General features: G+C 42.2%; 1 protein-coding gene across 12 annotated transcripts in view; it reads left to right on the plus strand.

The window, feature by feature from the left end:
• Window positions 1-20,852, plus strand: part of KCNQ2 (potassium voltage-gated channel subfamily Q member 2) — a 127,361-nt gene that overhangs the window by 86,173 nt on the left and 20,336 nt on the right. For 5 of the 12 annotated variants that reach the window (XM_072996737.2, XM_072996731.2, XM_078391995.1 and 2 more), the window contains exons 9-11: window positions 4,134-4,163; window positions 8,920-8,988; window positions 10,051-10,080. In XM_072996737.2, the coding sequence (XP_072852838.2) occupies window positions 4,134-4,163; window positions 8,920-8,988; window positions 10,051-10,080 (129 nt within the window). Of the gene's footprint in view, window positions 1-4,133; window positions 4,164-8,919; window positions 9,083-10,050; window positions 10,180-20,852 lie in introns of those variants that run through there. The other 7 variants (XM_078391999.1, XM_072996733.2, XM_078391996.1 and 4 more) reach the window with 3 other exon arrangements.

Below are 20,852 nucleotides of genomic sequence, written 5' to 3' on the forward strand. Positions count from 1 at the left end.
AGTTTTTTGCAATCGCAAAACGATGTTCTAATGGGGAAAACCGCTTTACGATGATCGGTCCCCTGCTTCAGGAACCGATTTTCCGCTTTACCACAATCAAAACAGCTGATCGTCGGATTTCCAAAATGGCTGCCCGCTGTGCAAAATGGCTCCCTGCTGTTTTTAGGACAGATTTTTCGCTATACAGGGAGCAGAAAATGGCCGCTCTATGGAGGATCTTCGCTGGACAAGCAGGTATTTCACACATTGGAATGCATTGAACGGTTTTCAGTGCATTTCAATTGGCTTTTTTATTTCGCTTGATGACAATTTCGCTCTACAGTGATTTCGCTGGAACGGATTAACGTCGTCAAGCGAGGCACCACTGTACTTTATTCCATGTGATGCTTTTGTTGATCATGATTAATATCACCTAAACCTTGTGGTACATGATGAGCTCCACAGTCTAGCATGACAGTATGCATAATAAAACCTGTTGTGATGAAACATTGATGCAAAGTAGTTCGGTTGTTTTATATATGTGCATGTCAAATGATGTCTTAACAGAAAATAGGTCAGATCATCCCAGTGAGAGTCAAGAGTGGAGAACAGAAGGATTTGAATGTTGAAAGCAGTGTTTGTTTGACTGAAATCTTATTGAGGATATGTGAAGTTGAGAGGTATTGGTTTAAATTCATTACTGCTGCTCTTGCTTTGAGTCATGTTTGCGATATGCAGTAATTTTTTTTGTTCCCAGCAAATTAATTAAAGTTTGTCTCCTAGATTGTAAGTATATTCAGTTCTATAATTTTGGGTGTATGATTTGCAATTAGGTTTGGTCCCTTCTTACTGATTCTGGTTGAAGCCTTTATTGCTTGTAGGACTACAGCATTCATGCTACCCTGTTCTGTCATCAACCTTCAGACCATTCACACATTTAAGCTACGTACAAATGTGTGAAAACCCCTTTTTTGGTAGTAGGGGGAAATGCATGTGTTTTCTTGCATGTCCAGAGAATAACTATAAAGTTTTCTATAGTTCCAGATAGATGGATAACTTCTGGAAGACAGTCAGAGACGGCACGTACTTTACTGCCTGTTTCCAGAGTGGTCAGTGGGCTCTCTTTCTTTCTTTCTTTCTTTCTTTCTTTCTTTCTTTCTTTCTTTCTTTCTTTCTTTCTTTCTTTCTTTCTTTCTTTCTTTCTTTCTTTCTTTCTTTCTTTCTTTCTTTCTTTCTTTCTTTCTTTCTTTCTTTCTTTCTTTCTTTCTTTCTTTCTTTCTTTCTTGTTTTGATTTATATACTGCAAATTTAGATATTATATATTTGTTGTTTTGATCTATAGAGAGAGAGTGCGAGGAGCACTTCATCCCCCAGTGAGATGAGTAGTCATTTTACTGACCTTGGAAGGATGGAAGGCTGAGTCAACCTTGAGCCAGTGAGGTGAACCTGTCAGGATCTAACTCAGATTGCAAGCAGAAGCTTGACTGCAGTCTTGCAGCTTAACCACTGTGCCAGGGGGCTTGCTGTCTTATTTCCATCATAAGAGAAGAGTCTATACTAGATAATCTGATAGTATTACTCTGATCCTAAATGACTGTAAAATGGGGAGCTTCTGCCCTGTCTCGGTCTGTTGAGGGGAGGGAAAGTAACTTGAAGGTCTAAGCCTTCTCCTACACAGAGCTTGTTCATCAGTCTTACTTCTCTTGAAGGCAGTTGCTACAGCAGGAAAATATATATGTATATTTCGATTGTCCTGCCATTGGTCATTCCTCTCTTAATACATGTGTGGGCTAGGAATCCATAAGAGGAAATGACAGTTTTTTTCTCTGCACTGTGGTCCCTTGGATTTCCTCCTCGAAGTCAGCAGAGTGAAATCAATGCAAAGGTTATAAACACAATAGTATAAATACAGTGGTGCCCCGCTTGACGCTTACCTCGTTAGACGAGGAAATCGCTTAACGATGAAGTTTTTGCGCTCGCTTTTGCGATCGCAAAACGATGTATGAATGGTTTTTTTTCGCTTTGCGATGATCGGTTCCCTGCTTCGGGAACCAATTCTTCGCATTATGATGATCAAAACAGCTGATCATCTGGTTTCAAAATGGCAGCTGGGTGTACAAAATGGCTCCCCTCTGTGTTTATGAAGGCTTTTTTGCAAGATGGAGCTGAAAATGGCCACCCTATGGAGGATCTTCGCTGGACGGTGAGTTATTTAGCCCATTGGAACACATTGAATGGGTTTTCAATGCATTTCAATTGGATTTTTTATTTTGCTTGACGAGGATATTGCTTAACAGAGCTTTTGCTGGAACGGATTATCCTCGTCAAGTGAGGCACCACTGTACAAGCGAACTGGGTTTCACCGTTACTTTCTTGGGGTGATGGTGGTGGCAACCTAAGAAGGTCTTTGTAGGTAAGACTATGCCTCTAAGTTACTCTAACTGGTATTCTCGAAGGCTTTCACGGCCGGGATCCAATGGTTGTTGTGGGTTTTTCAGGCTGTCTGGCCGTGTTCTTGAGGTTTTTCTTCCTAGCATTTCCCTAACTGGGTCGTTTTTTGGTTGTTCTCGGTGTCTGAAGTGATGTTAGCAGCGCTGGTGGGGAGATTCTAGAAATTCTTATGTAAAAAATATTTTTTTCTGAGCTCTAGTCAACATGCTGATTTTTTCATTGTGACCTTAGGCAGGCAGCGGCTAGAACCAGCCCCCCCCCCAATATACCCTCAAACCTGGAAGCAGAATCTGGGCAGAATCTGGGCATCACATTGGTGGGCATCTGCCATGATGCAGGCCGTCCTGTCTACTCCTTAGGAACTCACTGATATTCACTTCCGCGTCTGCACTGCCCACCAGTGTGAGTTATTTAACACAGTTCCACTCTTGATCACCCTATATATATGCCTTTGGGGTAATCAGTGTGGAATAGGCAAAAAAAAATTCCTGCACACCTTTTATTCAAGGTGTGAATCAGGTGAGATGAGTCCAAAATTCTTATCTGGCCCTGAGGCGACAACCTATATTTACATTGGACCCATAGGGTGGGCAGGTGGGCTATTCGTTGGAAAAGAGAGGGCTGGTTGCTGGTGGGGGTGTGTGACTACCTTATAATGGCTCCTAGCTTTTCCCTCAGCCAGGAAACTCATAGATGTGCCCCCTTGCCCATCTCTCTCCGGAAGGGACGGGCAAAGTGCCCCTAACGCTGTGATGATGTGCCTTGCTGGGCCCTGCTGGAACTCTGCTGTGCAGACATCCCACCGTAACTAATATGTGGCTGAATGAATGTGTACCATTCCATTAAAGGATTGTCCTTATTTCTAGCCATTCACAAAATTGGTCTAGGATTATCAATGCACACATGGTCAGCTGTGGTGTAATAGTAAATTGGGAAGTAGTGGTATTCAGTGTGATAATTCCTCATTGGCACGACTGTCTTGCCACGAGTGGGGTCTAAATGCACTAGAACAGGTTCCTTCTGAAACACCCCTGTCCCCAAATAGTGGAAGAAGATGAAGCAAATTTGCTTGTCAGTTTGTCAAATTTGCTTGTCAAATTCGGTCAATGGACTAATGGATTTCCACTGATTGGCAAGCAGTCTTTTGAGGTGATCCGATGGAGGTTGGCTGTCCATTTTTGCCTAGCCATGTTGTGCTCTCAAGCTGTTCACAGTTATTTTCTTCCAGGGGTTTTCGCATCTCGATCTGAAACTCCCCTTGGCTCTTCTGTATTCGGAGCAAGTAATTTGCTTGATGTTCTTAACCATAGGCTGATTCATAAAAATAAGAATCGATTATCCAAGAGATCAGGTTTTAGAGGAGAACACGGAAGTTAGTTCTTACTGATTTATTTATTTACTTAAAATACGTGCACCTTTTTGTACCAACATTACCGAAATATAGATATTGTCTTTGTGCTAAATCCAGGCCTTGGAGGCCAACTTTCTGCTGAACCTTTTTCAGCATTTAAGTGTTCAATGTAATACAGTTAGCACATATGCTAATATTGTTCGTTTTTCTTTCTTTCTTTCCCACCTTCTTTTAATTTGGTTCTGTTTCTTTTTCCCTTTCTAATTCCTGCTCCCTACTTTTTTTTTCTTACCCCATCTTTTCCTTTTTCTCTCTCCCTCTTTTCTTTTTTGAAAACACTTGAAACTAAAAGCTCGCAAACGCAAACGTATGGTGCGTCCAGGTATGAAGTGCATGTGAACTGACTTTTCGGTGTGTTGTGGTGCTCTTCGGTTGTTGTTGTCCCCCCCACCCCTTTTCTTTTTCCCCTTACGGAATGACACATGCTAAGTTTTATTTTTTTTTTCTGAGGTGGGAGAAACGCAAGAGAAAAGCCTTCTGCAAAAATACAGTAACAAAGCCACATAGCCAGACACCCAAATATCGCTATACACTTCGTTCATTTGCATATACAAAAAAGGGTGATGATTGAGTTAAGAAGAGTCCTTTTAAATTAAGAAGAAAACTTGTGAATATCCAAAGTTGAATTGTGTATGTTTCCTATATTTGAAAATCGTGAATTAATATAGCTACCATTGGTGACTGGCTTTCAGGAAAATATAAAAGATTATTGGGTTTTTCCAACCAGCCTGGCCTATGGCTTCTTTCCGTGCTCAATTAGGAATGAGTAAGTGCAGCTTACAGCTAGCAGAGCAACCAAATTACTTTAAAATTTAGCACAGCGCTTTGTATTGGTCCTTTTAAATGTGTTTTATATTTTTATTGTCAATGGCTTTTGTATAGCTCTTCTGCTGAACCCTTCTCCTCTCTGCACATTCCTTTTTTTTTTTTTTACTAACACCAATGTACGTTGCAGTTAGAGCAGGCTTGTTTGAATCAGTAGGACTTATAAAATCCCCATTGATTCACTGGGCCTAGTTTAGTGTGATTTAATCTACTAATCCAACAGGGTTTGGGTCATAAACTAGGTGAAAATTCAGGTTTTAGTGGCTATCTAGGTTTATACTAGATAGAGACATGGTGGCGCTGTGGGTTAAACCACAGAAGCCTCTGTGCTGCAAGGTCAGAAGACCAGCAGTTGTAAGATCAAATCCAGGTGATAGATGGAGCTCCTGTCACTTGTCCCAGCTCCTGCCAACCTAGCAGTTCGAAAGCATGTAAATGCAAGTAGATAAATAGGGACCACCTCGGTGGGAAGGTAACAGCGTCCTGTGTCTAGTCGCGCTGGCCACATGACCACGGAAACTGTCTATGGACAAACGCTGGCTCTACGGCTTGGAGACGGGGATGAGCACCGCGCCCTAGAGTCGGACACGAATGGACTAAATGTCAAGGGGAACCTTTACCTTAGATTTATACTGAATATGCAAAACTATTCAGTTTTAGAAAATTCGGGAGACTATTTAGAAATGGAAGCTGCATAGGTATTTTATTGCAAGCCAAATATTGCATATGCCTACAGTAACAGCCTATGCTAGTCATAAGTTGATAATAAATTAATTAGTGGGCTATGAGTCTTCTTTTCTGAAACCACCTAAGACAGTGGGCTGGATCCAGCTTTAGCCCTGGGGTAGAAGTGGACCTGACTCCAGCCGATGACAACTTATATACATCCCTCTGCAAATGTTACATTGCTGTAAGGAATCATTGCCGTATGTTTAAGCTGGAAGAGGTCTCCCTCAAAGCAGGTTGAGGCATCTTTTGTAAGCAAAGCCCTTCTATCCATGGGGTATCCATCCAGCATCCGACCCAATCTTATTTTCTGTCCATCTAGAAATTTCTTTTTCCCTTTCTCTCCCTCTCTGATGCCTCCCCCTCACTCGTACTCTCTCTGTTCACTTTTTATCTTCTGATTCTCTTTGAATGAAGACAGATGTAATATTTGCAGAATACAGTAGGCTGTTCACCCAAAATGTAAATCTTGCTTTTTCAAAGGGCATAACAGATTGATGTTGCACAAGATGAACTCGGTATTGTTACTCTTACGTGGTGCTCTGGATCAGATAGGTTGCTCCCCCCTCACCCTTTAAGTAATATATGCATCTTTATTCAATTGGTCGCTACTTCACCTTGTTAAAAAAAGTCATAACTATGTTTTAAATTTGTAAAACTGTTTCAGGTTAGGTGGCAAGGGGAACGGTGTTCGTGACATCACGGGTACTGACCAGTAGGCATGATTGGCAGCTGGCACTGCAGAATGTTACATCTGTCTTCACTCTTTCTCCTTTTGTCTTCAAACCATATCAGCAACTTCACTAATACAACCCACCTTAGATAAGGTTGTAACTTGTGTCTCAAGAGTTCAGGATCAATGGATGATTTTGGCTGCTTGCATCTGCAACAAGCAGCCCTGATCCTTACTTCTTATTGTTCTCCCCCCTACTTTTAAAGGGGTAACTAACTAGCTGTGGTAGCCCCACATAATGTAACATATAGAATATGAAGCAGCTTCTTTTTTAATTCTGGACTTCAAAATATTTGCATCCAGCTGTAACAACCATATCTTCACTTTCAATTTCTTTTCCCAGACCAACTTCCCTGAGGTTGCTTCCCCCTCCTCACCCCTACTTGTTATCCTCTCCCCCCCCCTCACCTTGGAACTGCTTTATATGATGAACAAAATTAACCCTTTGTGGTGTGTGCACTTGTGCATTTTGTGAGAATGTGTATGTATTTCATACAGCCCATATTGTGTTTTTTGTGTATGGTTTTGTAACTGATCGCTTTGAGGCATGATCCAGCTATACTGACCTCGCCTTAATACGTGTGCTTCCCGGTAATTGGTCACCCATGTTTCTTTTGCTATGGGCACTTAAGCAATTGGCAGTAGTATATTTTATACTGCTATAGTAAGAACAGCAGATGGTTCTAATTAACAAAATTGTTTGATCGCTGTGAGTAATGTGCATAATAAAGCTAATGAACCATAGCAGGGATTCTGATATTCAGTTGCGCTGGGCCGCATGCACACTGTTTTTATTTTGGTGATTGTATAAATCCTTGTGCTTAACTCTTCAAATGAAGCGTGCTTTTTTCTGTTTCTGAAAATAGAAAGAATATGGTCATGTCAGATAGTTCAATCACTCAGATATAACTATGTAAACTAAATTAGCCATAGAAAATTCTTTGGCAGTTCTCAGTTCTCACAGTTTCTCTTTGAAGGGTGCAGTGAAATCAATTTTGTAAGTTTTCCTGTTGAATTCTGTGGCAATGTTAAACTGGACAATTTTAATCCCTTTCAGTTTCACTCAGTGAACGCACAAAATTATTAGTAGGCATACTGAATGTGGGGGCGGGGGTTTGACATGTAAACGCAACCTTGGGGAATCTCCTCTAACCTTGGAATTTATTTCAGGTCTAAAACGATGTATATCTACTAGATTAAATACCATGTGCACATTTAGCCCTTTTGCTAGCATTTGTTAGCGGTAGTAGACAAAGGCTTGTAGGATGCAGTACAGAAAAGATAAAATAGCAATAAGATGAATAACAAATGCTATGTTTGGGAGACACCCCACACCTTGTGCCTCCTGTCCTTTAATAGTCAGGTAGCTTTGGATGGAAATCAGGGGGATTTGATTTAAAGCAAGCTGGTTTAAATCACAATTTAAATAAAAAAAAATAGATTTGACAGTGTAAATTTAAAAAATTTAAATTTAAATTGTGATTTAAGCCGTGATTTAAATCATTTTGATTTTTAAACATCATTTCTATTTATCTACCATGATTGGAAACAGGTCAATGGCCAGTTTCACTAAATTCCATTCGATTCACGAAATTCCGCATTTTATTCTTGGAATTAAATTCATACAGAGGAATCAGCATTTCTGCTACCCCTACTCCCTTTTGCCTTCAATATTATTTTGTAGAATCCATTTTGTTGTGAATCTGATCCAGGATATGCACAGAAAAAGAGTGTGGGGGGGAGGGAAAGAGGTCTCCTTGAACCTAGAGAGCAAACGCTGGCCCTAAAATAAAGAGGCAGAATAGTGATCAAGAGACTCAGCCTACTATGTTGCTTAGCAGCCGGCGCTAGGCAAGGCCTCTAAACCAGTGGTCCCCAACCCTGGGCCTCCAGATGTTCTTGGACTTCAACGCCTAGAAATCCTGGCCAGTAGAGGTGGTGGTGAAGGCCTCTGGTAGTCCAAGAACATCTGGAGGCCCAAGGTTGGGGACCACTGGTCTAGAGAGCCCAGGATGTCCACTTTTGGGGCAGGAAGCATCCGAGAGCGACGACGGGGAAAGGGCAGCTAAACAATGGAAGCCACGTCTGGCTTGAGAGCACTGATCTTCTAGGAGTGTCACAGACTTTGAAGACTTGTTTGTGGGTTTCTACCCTAGCACCTTAATGCTGTATTCTCCAGAGGACAGAAAGGTTACTTTTTTGGACTGCAGAATGGAATCCTGGGACTTGCTGTCCAAAAAAAGTAGTTTCCAAGCTCTGAGGTTCTCCAGTTGAAACAGTTGCACTCCCCCCCCCCCCAGCATTGCTTTCAGTTTTTATGGCATTCGTTTTGCACTAAAGATGGTCATTTAGATATCTTTGTTCTCAGCCTTGAACTCCAAGGAAGAGATGATGTCTTTGGGGCGATGGTAATGTAAACAGAACACTTATAAAAACTGGGAGTAGAGGTGACAAGATTTTGTGTTTAGCCTTGTGATGCATCAATGGCTATACTGCTGGGCATTTTAAAAATCATTGCATTTTAAAAATAAAGCAGTTCCTTCTTTAAGAATTTGAAAATGAATGTACAGGGACGTTAAGTGCCCCCCCCCAGCTCCAGATTTTTCCTTCCTTATGGCTGCTCCTTGAGGGGGTTTCTAGAAGCTGCCTGAACAAGTGACCATTCTCAGCCCTGCATTTGCAAGGTTTAATATTTGCAAGGTCTCGCGCCATGTTGGGAGTGGCAGCGCTTTGTCTTTCTCATGATGTTTGAATATGACTTCCTCTCCTCTGATTTCTGCTCCTTCCAATATAGACTCATTCCTCCTTTGAATCAGCTGGAGCTTCTGAGGAACCTGAAGAGCAAATCTGGACTAACGTTCAGGTTAGTAATCGTTCTAAGAAGGGTTGCCTGAGTAGTAATGCAGAAAGAGGAGGCGAGGGTGAGAACCTAAAATAATGGAAGGAAAGAAAGAAAGAAAGGACAAATGAAAGAAAGAATGAATGAAAGAAAGAACAAAAGAATGAAAGTTTGGCAGGTGGAGCCACAAGAAATTTGTGCTCCCTGCCATCTGTGGTCCAGCCTGGCAAAAAATATTGAATTGAGTCAAGGGTTTCCCCAGTGTATTCCCTTTAGAACTTGCAAATTTTGCTTTTTTTGGTACAACAATTGTTTTAGAGCTGTGGTACAAGAAGGTAACAGCTCCAATGCTCTGATTGTCTTCAAGGGAAGTATATATAGATATATGACTTTTGCTCCGCATACATTTTTCTCTCGTGTCTCCTGCCTTCTCCCAGTGTGCGTGTCTGTGTGTTTTGAGAGCTGAGGTCTCAATAAGGGTGCAGACCGTCTTGAGGGAACCTTTTTCTGATTTGGTTAATAAGACCAATTCACGGACTGGTTAAGCTTCAATATGTTTAAGCTACCTCATTGTTCAGCCAGTCTAGTCAGCAACACGGTAGATTTTCTGCTCTTCCCGGTGGGTTCATTAGGAGACAAGGTGTGTAGTATCCTGTGTGGAAATTCAGGGAGCCTTGAAGGAATATGACTCTTAACGTAGGCCATAACCAAAGTAACTTTTCCCCACCTTTTTCCTTACATGAGAAGCAGGAAATTTTTGGCCCTCCAGTGTTCTGATTTACATCTCCCATCTTCATTTACCATTGGGTATATAATGCAGAGTTGGTGGGAATTGGAGATCAGAACATCTGGAGATGGTTGAAGGAGGTTGATGATGCAGAGTACTTCTTATTTTATGTGGTTGCTGTATCATGTAGGGTTCTGTGTGGACCTCTTGGCTTTCCTCCATATGGGCTTCATTTTCCTGCTATGTCATTGTGTTTTGTGGGTCATTGTCTGTCTTTTTTGTGTGTGTCTCAAAGTGTGTTATGTAGTGCGCCTTTCTCACCAGACTCCATTGATAATGTCCTTTTGCTTCTGTTTAAGGAAAGAGCAGCAACCCGAGCCGTCTCCAAGGTCTGTATGTTTTCAGAGAGTCCATTCTCATGCTTTCTCATGCCTTTCTCTCTCTCTCTCTCTCTCTCTCCTTCTTTTTCTAAGTTTGTGTTCCCGTGTGTCATGCGTGTGATGCTCGTGGCGACAAGGAGCTGAGAGCCATTCAAATAAACATTGTAAATTCTCAACTTGCTGGTCCCTCGCTGTGAAACCTATGTCCGCATGCCTTGCCCGTAACCGTCATGGTGGTCCTTCGATCATGTTTTCCTTCTTTCTAGTGGCAGTGTGGCCATTTAGCTGAGTGAGTCTCTGGAGTCGGGGCTGCGGCAGCATCAAAACCGAGGTTGAGATGTGGCATATGTACATTCGGTAATGGGTTTCAAAAGTCAGGTCGTGATTGCCTTGGGAAGACTGGGCGTAATCCCATACATGGAAAACGGAAGGGCCCAATAGAGTCCGGCATGACCCCTTTCGACTTGTGTTTCCCAAGTTGAGAGCCTAGAGTGTTTTAAAGATGTGGTCTTGGTCATTCTTTGCATTCCCTTCTTCCCTCACTTGTATTTCTGCCTTTCTTTTGGTCCCACGAACAATGAAAGAAAGGATCTCCATGTCCCACCCACATTTCTCACACACCATTGTTTTCCAGTACGCAGATCCTCATTGTGAGGCAGAGAACAAAAAAGGCATATCAGTCCCCCTTCCTAGGTCAGCTCTTTTGCACACCTCACAAAGGAATTATGGAACTCTTCGCTTCAAAATGCAGATTTTTGCAATACATAAAATCTGGCCTTGTCACATTTGCAGTAAGTTGCAGCTTTTTGTGGCAAGTATGGCTGAGGTTCGTCACAGTGCCTCCATGCCCTGTTCTTCAGGGTTAGTCGTATCTGAAGGAAACACGCCTATCGATTGTCTTCCTGCTGTCAACTTATTGGACTATGGACCCAGTGGAGAAGATGCAGTGGTGACCTTCATGCAGAGCTGAATGAGGATAATTCCTGTCTGTCAGACTTACAGAATTGCTTCAGTTACAGTGGCTTTGTTTCTGCAGTGAAGCTAAGGGTGATTTTGGGGCTCTGAGAACTGGCTATTTCAAATCTGTATCTTATTTCATTTGCTTTTGAACACTGTATTATATAAGCCTGATTCTTAAATTTTATAACTTACAGAATTCCATAAGGCTGTAGAGAGAGCTGGGATGATTTATCTTCTGGACCAGGGCTCACAGAATTCCCCACATAATATAATTCTGGCCAGGGTGCTTGGAGGATTTTGGGAATTGTAGTCAAAATTTTAACATTTCAAGACTCTGACCTTTATACCATCTTCAAAAATGATTTTAAAGCAGGAAGGCAAGTGAACAGCTACAGGCTAATAAGACTACAGTGGGGTCTTGACTTGAGAACTTAATCCGTATTGGAAGGCGGTTCTCAAGTCAAAAAGTTCTCAGGTCAAATCTGCATTTCCCATAGGATCGCATTGAAAACCATTTGATCCGTATCTGCTCTTTTCCGTCCATAGAAACTAATGGGAAGCTGCTATTCCGCCTTCGACCACTAGAGGGGGATATTTTGTTTCTTTTTTTCTTAGGTCAAGAAAGGTTCAGGGAAGGCAGGGAAAATACAGTCCAGGCAGTGCAGTACCAGGCAGTCTGAAGACTGTCTCCCAATCCACTCTCTAAACGCTGGGAGGAGTGAGGAAGCAGACAGGCACCCTTTTCACTGGCCAACAGTTAACTGAAAGTTCAAATTTTGCACTTTCCCTGCCTCCCACGTGGGTTTTTTTCAGTTCTTAACTCAAATCAAAGTATGTAAGTCAAGTCAATATTTTCCTATGAGAGTGGTTCTTGGGTCAAAATGTTCTTAACTCGAGCCATTCTTAAGTCAAGACCCCACTGTACATAATAAGTAAAAAATTAGTATACTGAGAAGCAAATGTTTTGTAGAGATCCTTTTCAGCTCAGAATTTCCATCAGCTATGCAGTAGGAGAAATACAGCATTGTTCTTCTCTACAAACACTGTTCTTTTCCGGAACTTGTAAAATAAGGGTGGGCAATCGCTACCCTGTTGATAAATATGCTTCATGGTGCATTTGGATTAAGCCTGAAATTATCCTTCCTTGGCCCTGAAGAAAAGAGAAGGAGAAGAGAAGAGAGAGACAGAAAGAGGGAGGGAGGGAGAGAAAAAGAAAGAGAGAGAGGTTGGAGTGAGAGAAGGAAAGGGGAAGGAGAGAGAGAGGAAGATGGAGACAGAAAAGAAAATTTGTGCTCCCTGCCATCTGTGATCCAGCCTGGCAAACAATGAGCCCTATCCACTGTTGACTCCAGCCTTGCCCATCTTGTTGTGTAGCCCACTCTAGAGGTTTTGCCCTTAACAATTTAGGACGTCAATACTTGTCGGAACGTCTCTCTACCCGTTTCACCCACTTCTCTCCATCCATGTTGCCAAACACGGAGGGAGGCCAAAATGGTGGTCAGCGGTGGTGTCTTGTGCTCAGATGTGTTTGTGTGTATGTAGCACAATTTCCAAGGAAGATGAAAGTTCTGGCTTCTTCCGCTGCTTTTCAGCCGTGTTGCTTTTGTCTTTTAATGTATCGCATTCTCTTGTGTTCATAGTGTGCTTATCCCACCTTGGCTTCAAGCAGTTCAGCTCCACCCCAGTTTCCCTCTGTTTCTTCACAAGAACCCTGTCTGGTGTGACTTAGAGTAATTGATTGGCCCAAGCGGCTGACCTAAGTGGCTTTTGAAGACTTCCTCCCGTCCAAAGGTGGCATTCTCTGCACCCCATCCTCGTTCTCCCTCTAGGTCTTAATTTTTGGAACGGAAACATCTTGCTCCTTCTTCATAATCCAGTCAGTGTAACAGAGATGTCAAAGTGCATTTGCTTCTTAATCTTAACATTTGACTAGGTTAGAGGCAAGGAGCACTGCACTTAAGAATGTGCACCAATTGGTTTTCCTGGGTGAGGGTATTTTGTTTTGTGTGTGTGTGTGTGTGTGTGTTTTGTATATTCACGGACTTCTACTTGATTTAGCATCTTCAGTGAGAATTAATTATTCCCTTCCACCACAACAAAAGGCCAGGCAAATGTTATGGGGCAGGTTTCTAGAAGTGTGTACTGAGCAGCAGCAGCAGTGGTTGCAGTAGGGAGAAGAAAGCCAATCCCTAGTTTCCGTTGGGATATTTCCACTGATATGGAACAGTTTCCACAAGTACTCGTAGGTCAGAATGTTCTGCACCCAGCTGATAGAATAGCCCAATTTTTGGACTCTTTCCTGGAGAGTAGAACTAGAAGGAGCTGCAGACAGACTGGCAATCTGGAAAATTTCCAGTCTGTTGTTGTTTAGTCGTTAAGTCGTGTCCGACTCTTTGTGACCCCATGGACTAGAGCACACCAGGCTCTCCTGTCTTTCACAAATTTCGAGATAGCTGTCATGTATTTGACTCTGTCTACAGGAGATTCATGGTATGCGTATGTGTGTGTCCATTGGCCTAGTGTTCAAAGAGGTAGACTGGCGCCCTGTATCATTTTATTTGGCATTGTCTATTCCCACAGCCAAAGACTACAGGTGCTTGCTGGGAAAATGAGTCCAGACGCCCTTGAGAATCAGAGGGTGGATTCCATTTGAACTTGTGGTGTAGGCTGCAAAGCAGAAGGAACTCTGCCCATCCCTTCTGCTACCAAAATGGAGGCTTCCACATGGCAAGTTCAAAGTACTGTATCTCTCCCCTGCAAACAAAGCACATTGCCCTTCTGCATTTTAAATGTGGCCGAGCATTTATAATACGTAGTAATAACAGTGATATGCCCTGCAATGTATCAGAAAAGCTTATTTGAAAAAAAAAAGGTGGTCTTCAAGCCAAACTGGACATCATAAGAGACATGGGATATTTATTATTATTTTCTGTCTTTCTCTCTGTTTCTGGAAGCAGTTCATACAAAGAAGAGGTGAACTGGCATCACGGTGGTTTCAGTCTCCCTGATCTTCCTCTCCACCTTGCAGCCTTCTCAAGATGCATACATACAGGCTTTGTTGTCTGTGCTACTAGAAGGAGCATGAAGGGAGCCAGAGAGGCATGAGTCACATAAGAGCTTCTTTGGTCCCATTTTGTGCTCAGCAAGGCTGTTCTCACCAACTTCTTTTTGTGTCATTCACTAATTTTAGGCTCTGTGCCTTTCACAAGCCTTTAACCATCTAATGCTAGAGGAAATATACCCTGTTTTCCCGAAAATAAGACCTTGCCTGAAAATAAGCCCTAGTAGGATTTTTCAGGATGCTCGTCATAGAAGCCCTACCCCAAAATAAGCCCCAGTGAAGTGAAGCCCCCGCCCTCCACCCTTGTGCAGCAACCAGAAGAAGATGACATGACTGCATTTGAATAAATGTAAATGGTGGTACATGAAAAAAAAATAAAACATCCCCTGAATATAAGCCCTAAAGCTTTTTTGGAGCAAAATTTAATATAAGACCCTGTCTTATTTTCAGGGAAACACAGTACCTGTATTTTCCAACACAACAAATGACAGTAATAAGCAAACGGAAATAGAATAACAGTGTCAAAGTCATTCAAGATTGAATGGAGTATATGACTAGGTTGAATAGATGGGGAAGAAGAAATGAATGAGTGAGATCAGAAAATGCCTCTGATTCATATCTGGAGGAGGAGGATGACTACATAGTTCAAACTGGGACAGGAATCAAGGCAGGATATGTAAATTAAATTATACGGAGACCACCGCACCCCCAACCCTACTCCCTATGTTGCATTGGAAGGTGGACGGTAAACATTTCTGAAAAATGCCAGTAATGATTATTATGCAGAGGTGAAAACAATTGCAAAGGAAACGTGCAAAATTATCTTGCGGGCATACCTTGTGCTTCTGATATACCATCCCATAGTGCTTGAAGTATTCTATGGGTAGTTTACAGTTTAATTATGCAGGCTACATATTCATTTGCAAGGGCTTCATAGGCTCTTAGTGATGTTCTCATTTCTAATGCAGAAGGGATGTACTACAAATGAATTAAATAACCTAGTTATTTGTAGTACAATGGGACCACCGTATCCGCAGGGGATTAGTGGCAAGCGACTGCCCCTCCCCATGGATGCTGGGAAAAAAAACGAGAAAGTATGGAACACTATACATTGTGTGACCTCTTGCTCTCTCTAGTGGCTTGTTCTGGTAAATACACCCTGGAAATACATATAGACATACATATGTGTTTCCTACTTATTTCTGAGGAGTTATTTAATATATTCAGGCAGCAGATAAATGAATCAGTGGATACCGATTCCATGGATACCGTGGTCCTTCTGTACTATTTTTTACTGCAAATCTTTCTACAAGCCCTGTTGTGATTGCGCTTTGCATAAGGTAGTAAAACCCCAACTCCAGTCTGAACTTTCCATAACGAATCTGGCCTTCCCCATTACTTTTTACGGTTGATCACAGATTCCTGTTTGGCTTGAGCCGTTTGGTCTAATTTTTCTACTCTCCCCTCATTTCCAGTAAAAGCAATCCGTGCAGAAAGTCACTTTGTGGATGCTGCTCAGGAAACTCTAGGTACCACAGGAATTTGCTTTGCACTGAACTAATCCAAAGCTGCACGGCTCATTCTCTCTCTCTCTCTCTCTCTCTCTCGATCTCTCTCTCTCTCTTTCCCTTGCTACCTTCTGTTCTGTTCACTCATCTGCTTAATAGAGGTGCTCAGTGAGCTAGGAAGTACCTCTGCGATGTCCTTTGATGCAAAACTGACCCTGAGAGCTTCCTTGCCTTCTGAATTAGACTAATCATGGACCCCATTGTAAGAGAAGGTATTTGGAAGTGTGTCATCTCACCACCATCTTCCATGGCAGGTTTGAGACCGGTGGTGATGACAGAAACCAAGTCTTCAAGTCCAACAACCACGTTTTTGGAAAATATGAATGCTGGAATCAATCCGATGTGAAAACTCCCAGTTTATTATCGATGCTAGAATTTTGAAGTACAGTGGTACCTCGACTTATGAACGTCCCTACTTGCAACCGATTTGAGTTATGAACGGCTCTGTTTGTAAAAACTTGCTTCGACCTGCGAACGGAGCCTCGACATAGGAACGGAAAACAGCAGATACGGATTAAATGGTTTTCAGTGCATTCCAGTGGGAAAGTTCGACTCAATTTATGAACTTTTCAATGTACGAACTTAATTCCAATACGGATTAAGTTCGTAAGTCGAGGTACCACTGGATTAGAATTCTGAAGTACATGGGTTGACTTCTGAACATCCACTGGATAATATGTCTCTAAATGTTGCTCAACAGGTGTGCATGGGTTCTGCATTGTGCACCTGTTCTAGGGGCATTTAAAAAGACAACCTGGCTCTTCCAGCACTTCTACTACGCAGCCACAGATAACTAATCTTTAGTCCATTTCTGCCACAGATTCCCCTTTTAGTGGATGTGTATATACTTCCAGTTACGATTGCTCGGGCACTCTTGATGAGTGGAAACAAAGTTATCTGAACTACAGATTCCAGTTCATGCAGCATCTCTTACCCAGCTGACTGTGACAGTTAGATGAGCCGCAAAGACTTGGCAATGATGTACGTTTCCTGACACAGCAGTCTGACATTCATATGGAACTGGCAGCCTGCTTAAATTTTAAGGCATCTAAAAGTGACTGTTCTTTTGTCTATGGCGAAGTCCCCTCTACTCTAACAAAAACTAAACTCTTATGTGGCTTTTGCATGCTGTATGTTTACTGAGTTCTTCCCTCTGCATCCTCTGAACAGTAGACCTATGGTTTGTTGGTTTGTTAACGATAGACTTGTCAGTGCAAGGCCAGATTGAAAACACCAAATGCTTGCAAAAATGTGATTGATGCATGTCAGTGTGTTGGAATCCAATTTAGCTCAAGTCATCCGTCTTTTATTTCAAAATGACAAGAGCACTGGCTTTCTTAATTTAGTGTCCCAACTATGTATATCTCTTTCCTTTTAAATTTGATTGAAAGTACTAGTAGCAAGGAAGATGCTAAATTATGAAGACAAGGTTGCGTTCACATTGCTCATAAATCTCATCATCTGTAAGTGGGAGAGGAGAAAATGACACATGTTCCAAGGTTTTGTTGTTGCATATTCTTTCCCTGGCTGGATCGGAAGCTGTGGAATGCTAGATTTTGATATGTGCTCATTCAAGGGCAAGCTTTCAGTGTTGAACCCTATTGACTCAAATTATACCTTGAGGTTCTTCTGACCTAGTTGGAATCCAGCATCTGGTTCCAACATGGGAATGTTTCTTTTCCAAGATGGTCGGCTTTTGGTTTCATAGTGTTTGTTATTCTAAGACATGAGTGAAATCACCCATAAGCATGATGACACAGTTTCAACTTAAAAGAGTAAAATAAAATCATTTTTGGACTTCTGGCACCTTATTCTGATCTCATAGACAACGAGAGAGGTTAAGGAAGGTGTTTCCAAAATAGAACTTAAAAATGTGCTAGATATGTTTCAACTTCAACACTCCTTTTCTGCTACATATTGGTTAAAGCGACTAACAGACATACATACTGATTGGAATCAAATTTCATTAGAGTAGGCCCATTGAACCAATGGGGATTTGGTAAGTCAACGCCTCCACACATTCCGTTGCTTCAAAGGTGTATACTCTAACTGTATTTTACTTTGTTTAGTAAATCACAGTTGGAGTAGGTCCGTTTGAATCAATGGAACTTACAAAGGAATTGACTTGCCAAATCCCCACTGATTTAATGGGCCTACTCTAGTGTGACTTGCTATAATAAGCAACAGGATTTCAGCCATTGTCTTTGGTGGTTTTTGTGGAATAGTTTCATCCTTAATAGCTAGTGGTACTGAGTTATAGCTGCTATGTTTTTTTTTTTCATTTGGGTCATAAATACAACCCATTTCTTCTTCTTCTTTCCTTGAAGATAAAATGACAACACTTTGTTCAAACTCAAAACAGCTATTCTCGACTGCTCCTGATCGGGCTTGGGCACCTCCACCTTCAAATAAATATGCCTCCCGTTTTGAAAGGAGAGGCACCCTCATTCATTCCAGTTATTTTGCTTCTATTCTGGACAATGCTGTTTCACAGTATATGAGCAAAGCATGGTGGAAATTTACATTTAGACTTAAACTCTTCTGGGCCTCTCCAGCTATTGATGGAACTGGAGTCCCGATTCAGCTGCAGGCGGCTGCAATTTTTGCCCTCCTCTGTTCACTTACTCTTCCCGGCTGCATTGCACCCTGCTTAAATCTGCCTGCAAGATCTACTTTCCAAGCTAATTTAACTTGGAAACCAGTAGTTTTGGCTGAAGAACTCTTAACATAGCTGCAAGCCTGACTGTATCATGAATGATTTAGTTGTTTTTTCTGTAATGCCAGGAGGTTTGGAAAGCATTCCACGTTCTCTTCATCCGGAATAATGGCTCTTCGAGGACTGCATCACAGTCCTCTAGTAGTTCCACCTAATTAACCTCGGATTTTATTTGGAAGATTTCTGCGTCATCTCCCAAGTGCAGCAGTACGACTTTGATAATCCTGATAGCCTAAAATGAACGAAACAATGGCACTAGATGCTGGCAGAGGGCTTCCCTCTAGGAAATGCCGCTTTTATTGTATTGAGAGTAGGGCTCTGCCCTGCTGATCTGTTACAGCATCTCAGCAGCAGACGGTTAGGGCTAGGCCACTATAAATGGATCTGTGCCGGCTCACCTTATTTAGGAAGGAATCAATTGTCTTTTCAGTCCTGTCCAATCTCTCAGTTTGGGATCAGAGTGTCTGTCCAGATATAAGCTTTCATATGGCACAACATGGGAGATCCTGCATGCCTTTGTAAATATCCTCCAAAGCAAAAGATTTTCTCTGCTGATCAGTGCAGTACAAGCCGTTACAACCGGCATATTCTTACAACTTCAGCCTTAAATAGTTCTCCATTTGTCTGCTTGCTTCCCCCATGTTCCTCTAGAAAACAAATGATTGCTTTCTTTTCTCCCAGCCCCTAGCCGGGAGGAGTAATCTTTATGTGTTTGGCCCTGGTATATGGTGAGTCTCCAGCAGTGAATATACTCAGGAGTTGTTTAGGAACCTTGGGAGAATAATTTCCTTCCTCCCCTATTGCTACAGGGTCTTGGAGACACTTTGTAAAGCTCTTTACTGGCCCAATTGCTCTCTTTCCAGATGGGTCTCTTTGACTTTAGTTAGGAAGCTTTGTCCAGGAGAGGGCATAACGCACTGAACATCTATATGCACAGTTCCACATTTTATCCATGGACTCATTGTTAGCAGAGTTAGGGAAAACTTTTTCTTGAGAACACACTCTTGAGATCGTCGTAATGAAATGAGTTACGATCAGAAATAATAGGAATCGGAGCCCCCTCCCCTCAAAAAAAGACTGGGAGAGCCACAGGTCCCCATTTATGGGACCTGTTGACCATTCTGTCGGAAGGAACCCTTCATATAAAATAAATGCCCAGTCAATGATTTAGGTCTTAGTAGACATCTCATGTGGGGTGAGAAGATCCTGATTATACAATCACAGGAAAATGCTTATGTGACCATTATCTAGTCTAACATTAGTTGCGTGATTAGCATCTCCTGCTATGTGATCTCTTTAGCTGGAGATGCCAGGGGTCGCTCTAGGGACTTGCACACAAACTGCCTGCCCTACTGTTGAATTTAGGACCGTTCTGTATTCTGGATGAGCAGATCAACGGGAGGAGCAATAACTGATAAAGCAGGTCTTAATAACTGGCCCGTCTTAGTGCTCCATCATAGGTTATGCAAAACCAAAGGATCTTTCCTGCCTAACCAAGTGCCCCTGTGTGTTAAATATCTAATGGCCGATGGTGCCTAGGTAGAGAGATTTAAAACTAGCCTTCTTTTAAAAACATCTATTACAAATATAGGCACACAATAGAGTCCTTATACCATATGCTTAAGAAAAGCAGCTTCCAGAATATGAAATCGGAAACAGAAAGCCTGCAGGATAGATACACCTTTTTTCTCTCTGATGTCAAATCCCCTCTTCTGCTTATTGTTTCTTCGTGTGGTACAAAATGTCCTTTTCACAGATTCACACATCCGGTGCAGGGTGGGAGGAGATGCAGTAGGGAGGGCAGAAAAAGATATGCTGTGGAAGCGAGCAGATATTAAACATGCCAGCACTTAAGGAAAAAGGTGCATTCATGCTGGACCAGAATAGTAGGCTTTGTAAGCCAGCCGTCTGTCCCTTGTCACTGGCTGTTTGTACACTACTGAGAAGTTCAGAATTAAAGGTTGAACCAAGAGCAGGAACCTCATGAGTTAACATGGAATCTCTGCATAGGCCCCAGAGCAGTAGGTGGGTAGCAAAGTCCAGACCTCCATGGAGAACAGGATTATAACTCTCCTCTGCCCCAGGCAGCAATGCCAGTGGTGAGGAATGCTGGTAACCCAACAGCACCTGATGGACCCACCCTTGACATAGATCTGCTCTTGAAGTATAAAATGCCGTACCTCCAATATGAGCATAGCACCAGTCCTGTGATTGACTTAGAGCACCTAGCCTTCGCATAACAAAAAAATAAATAATGGAAGCTGCTCTCCCACTTTTGTTTGGTCAATAGAGAAACACTCCCTTTCTGTTGCATTTAGGCTTGACTTATTGAATCCAAGCACCCTGTACTGGAGATCACTTTTTTCTAGACTTTTCTAGACCCTTTTCTAGTCCTACCCCATTCCCCAATTGATGATGACACGGTGTTGTCACCATCCTGCTAATTCTTGGCATCTGCTAGTATCTGAGCACAGCA

This window comes from Pogona vitticeps, chromosome 4, assembly GCF_051106095.1.
Source record: "Pogona vitticeps strain Pit_001003342236 chromosome 4, PviZW2.1, whole genome shotgun sequence".
Taxonomy (NCBI): domain Eukaryota; kingdom Metazoa; phylum Chordata; class Lepidosauria; order Squamata; family Agamidae; genus Pogona; species Pogona vitticeps.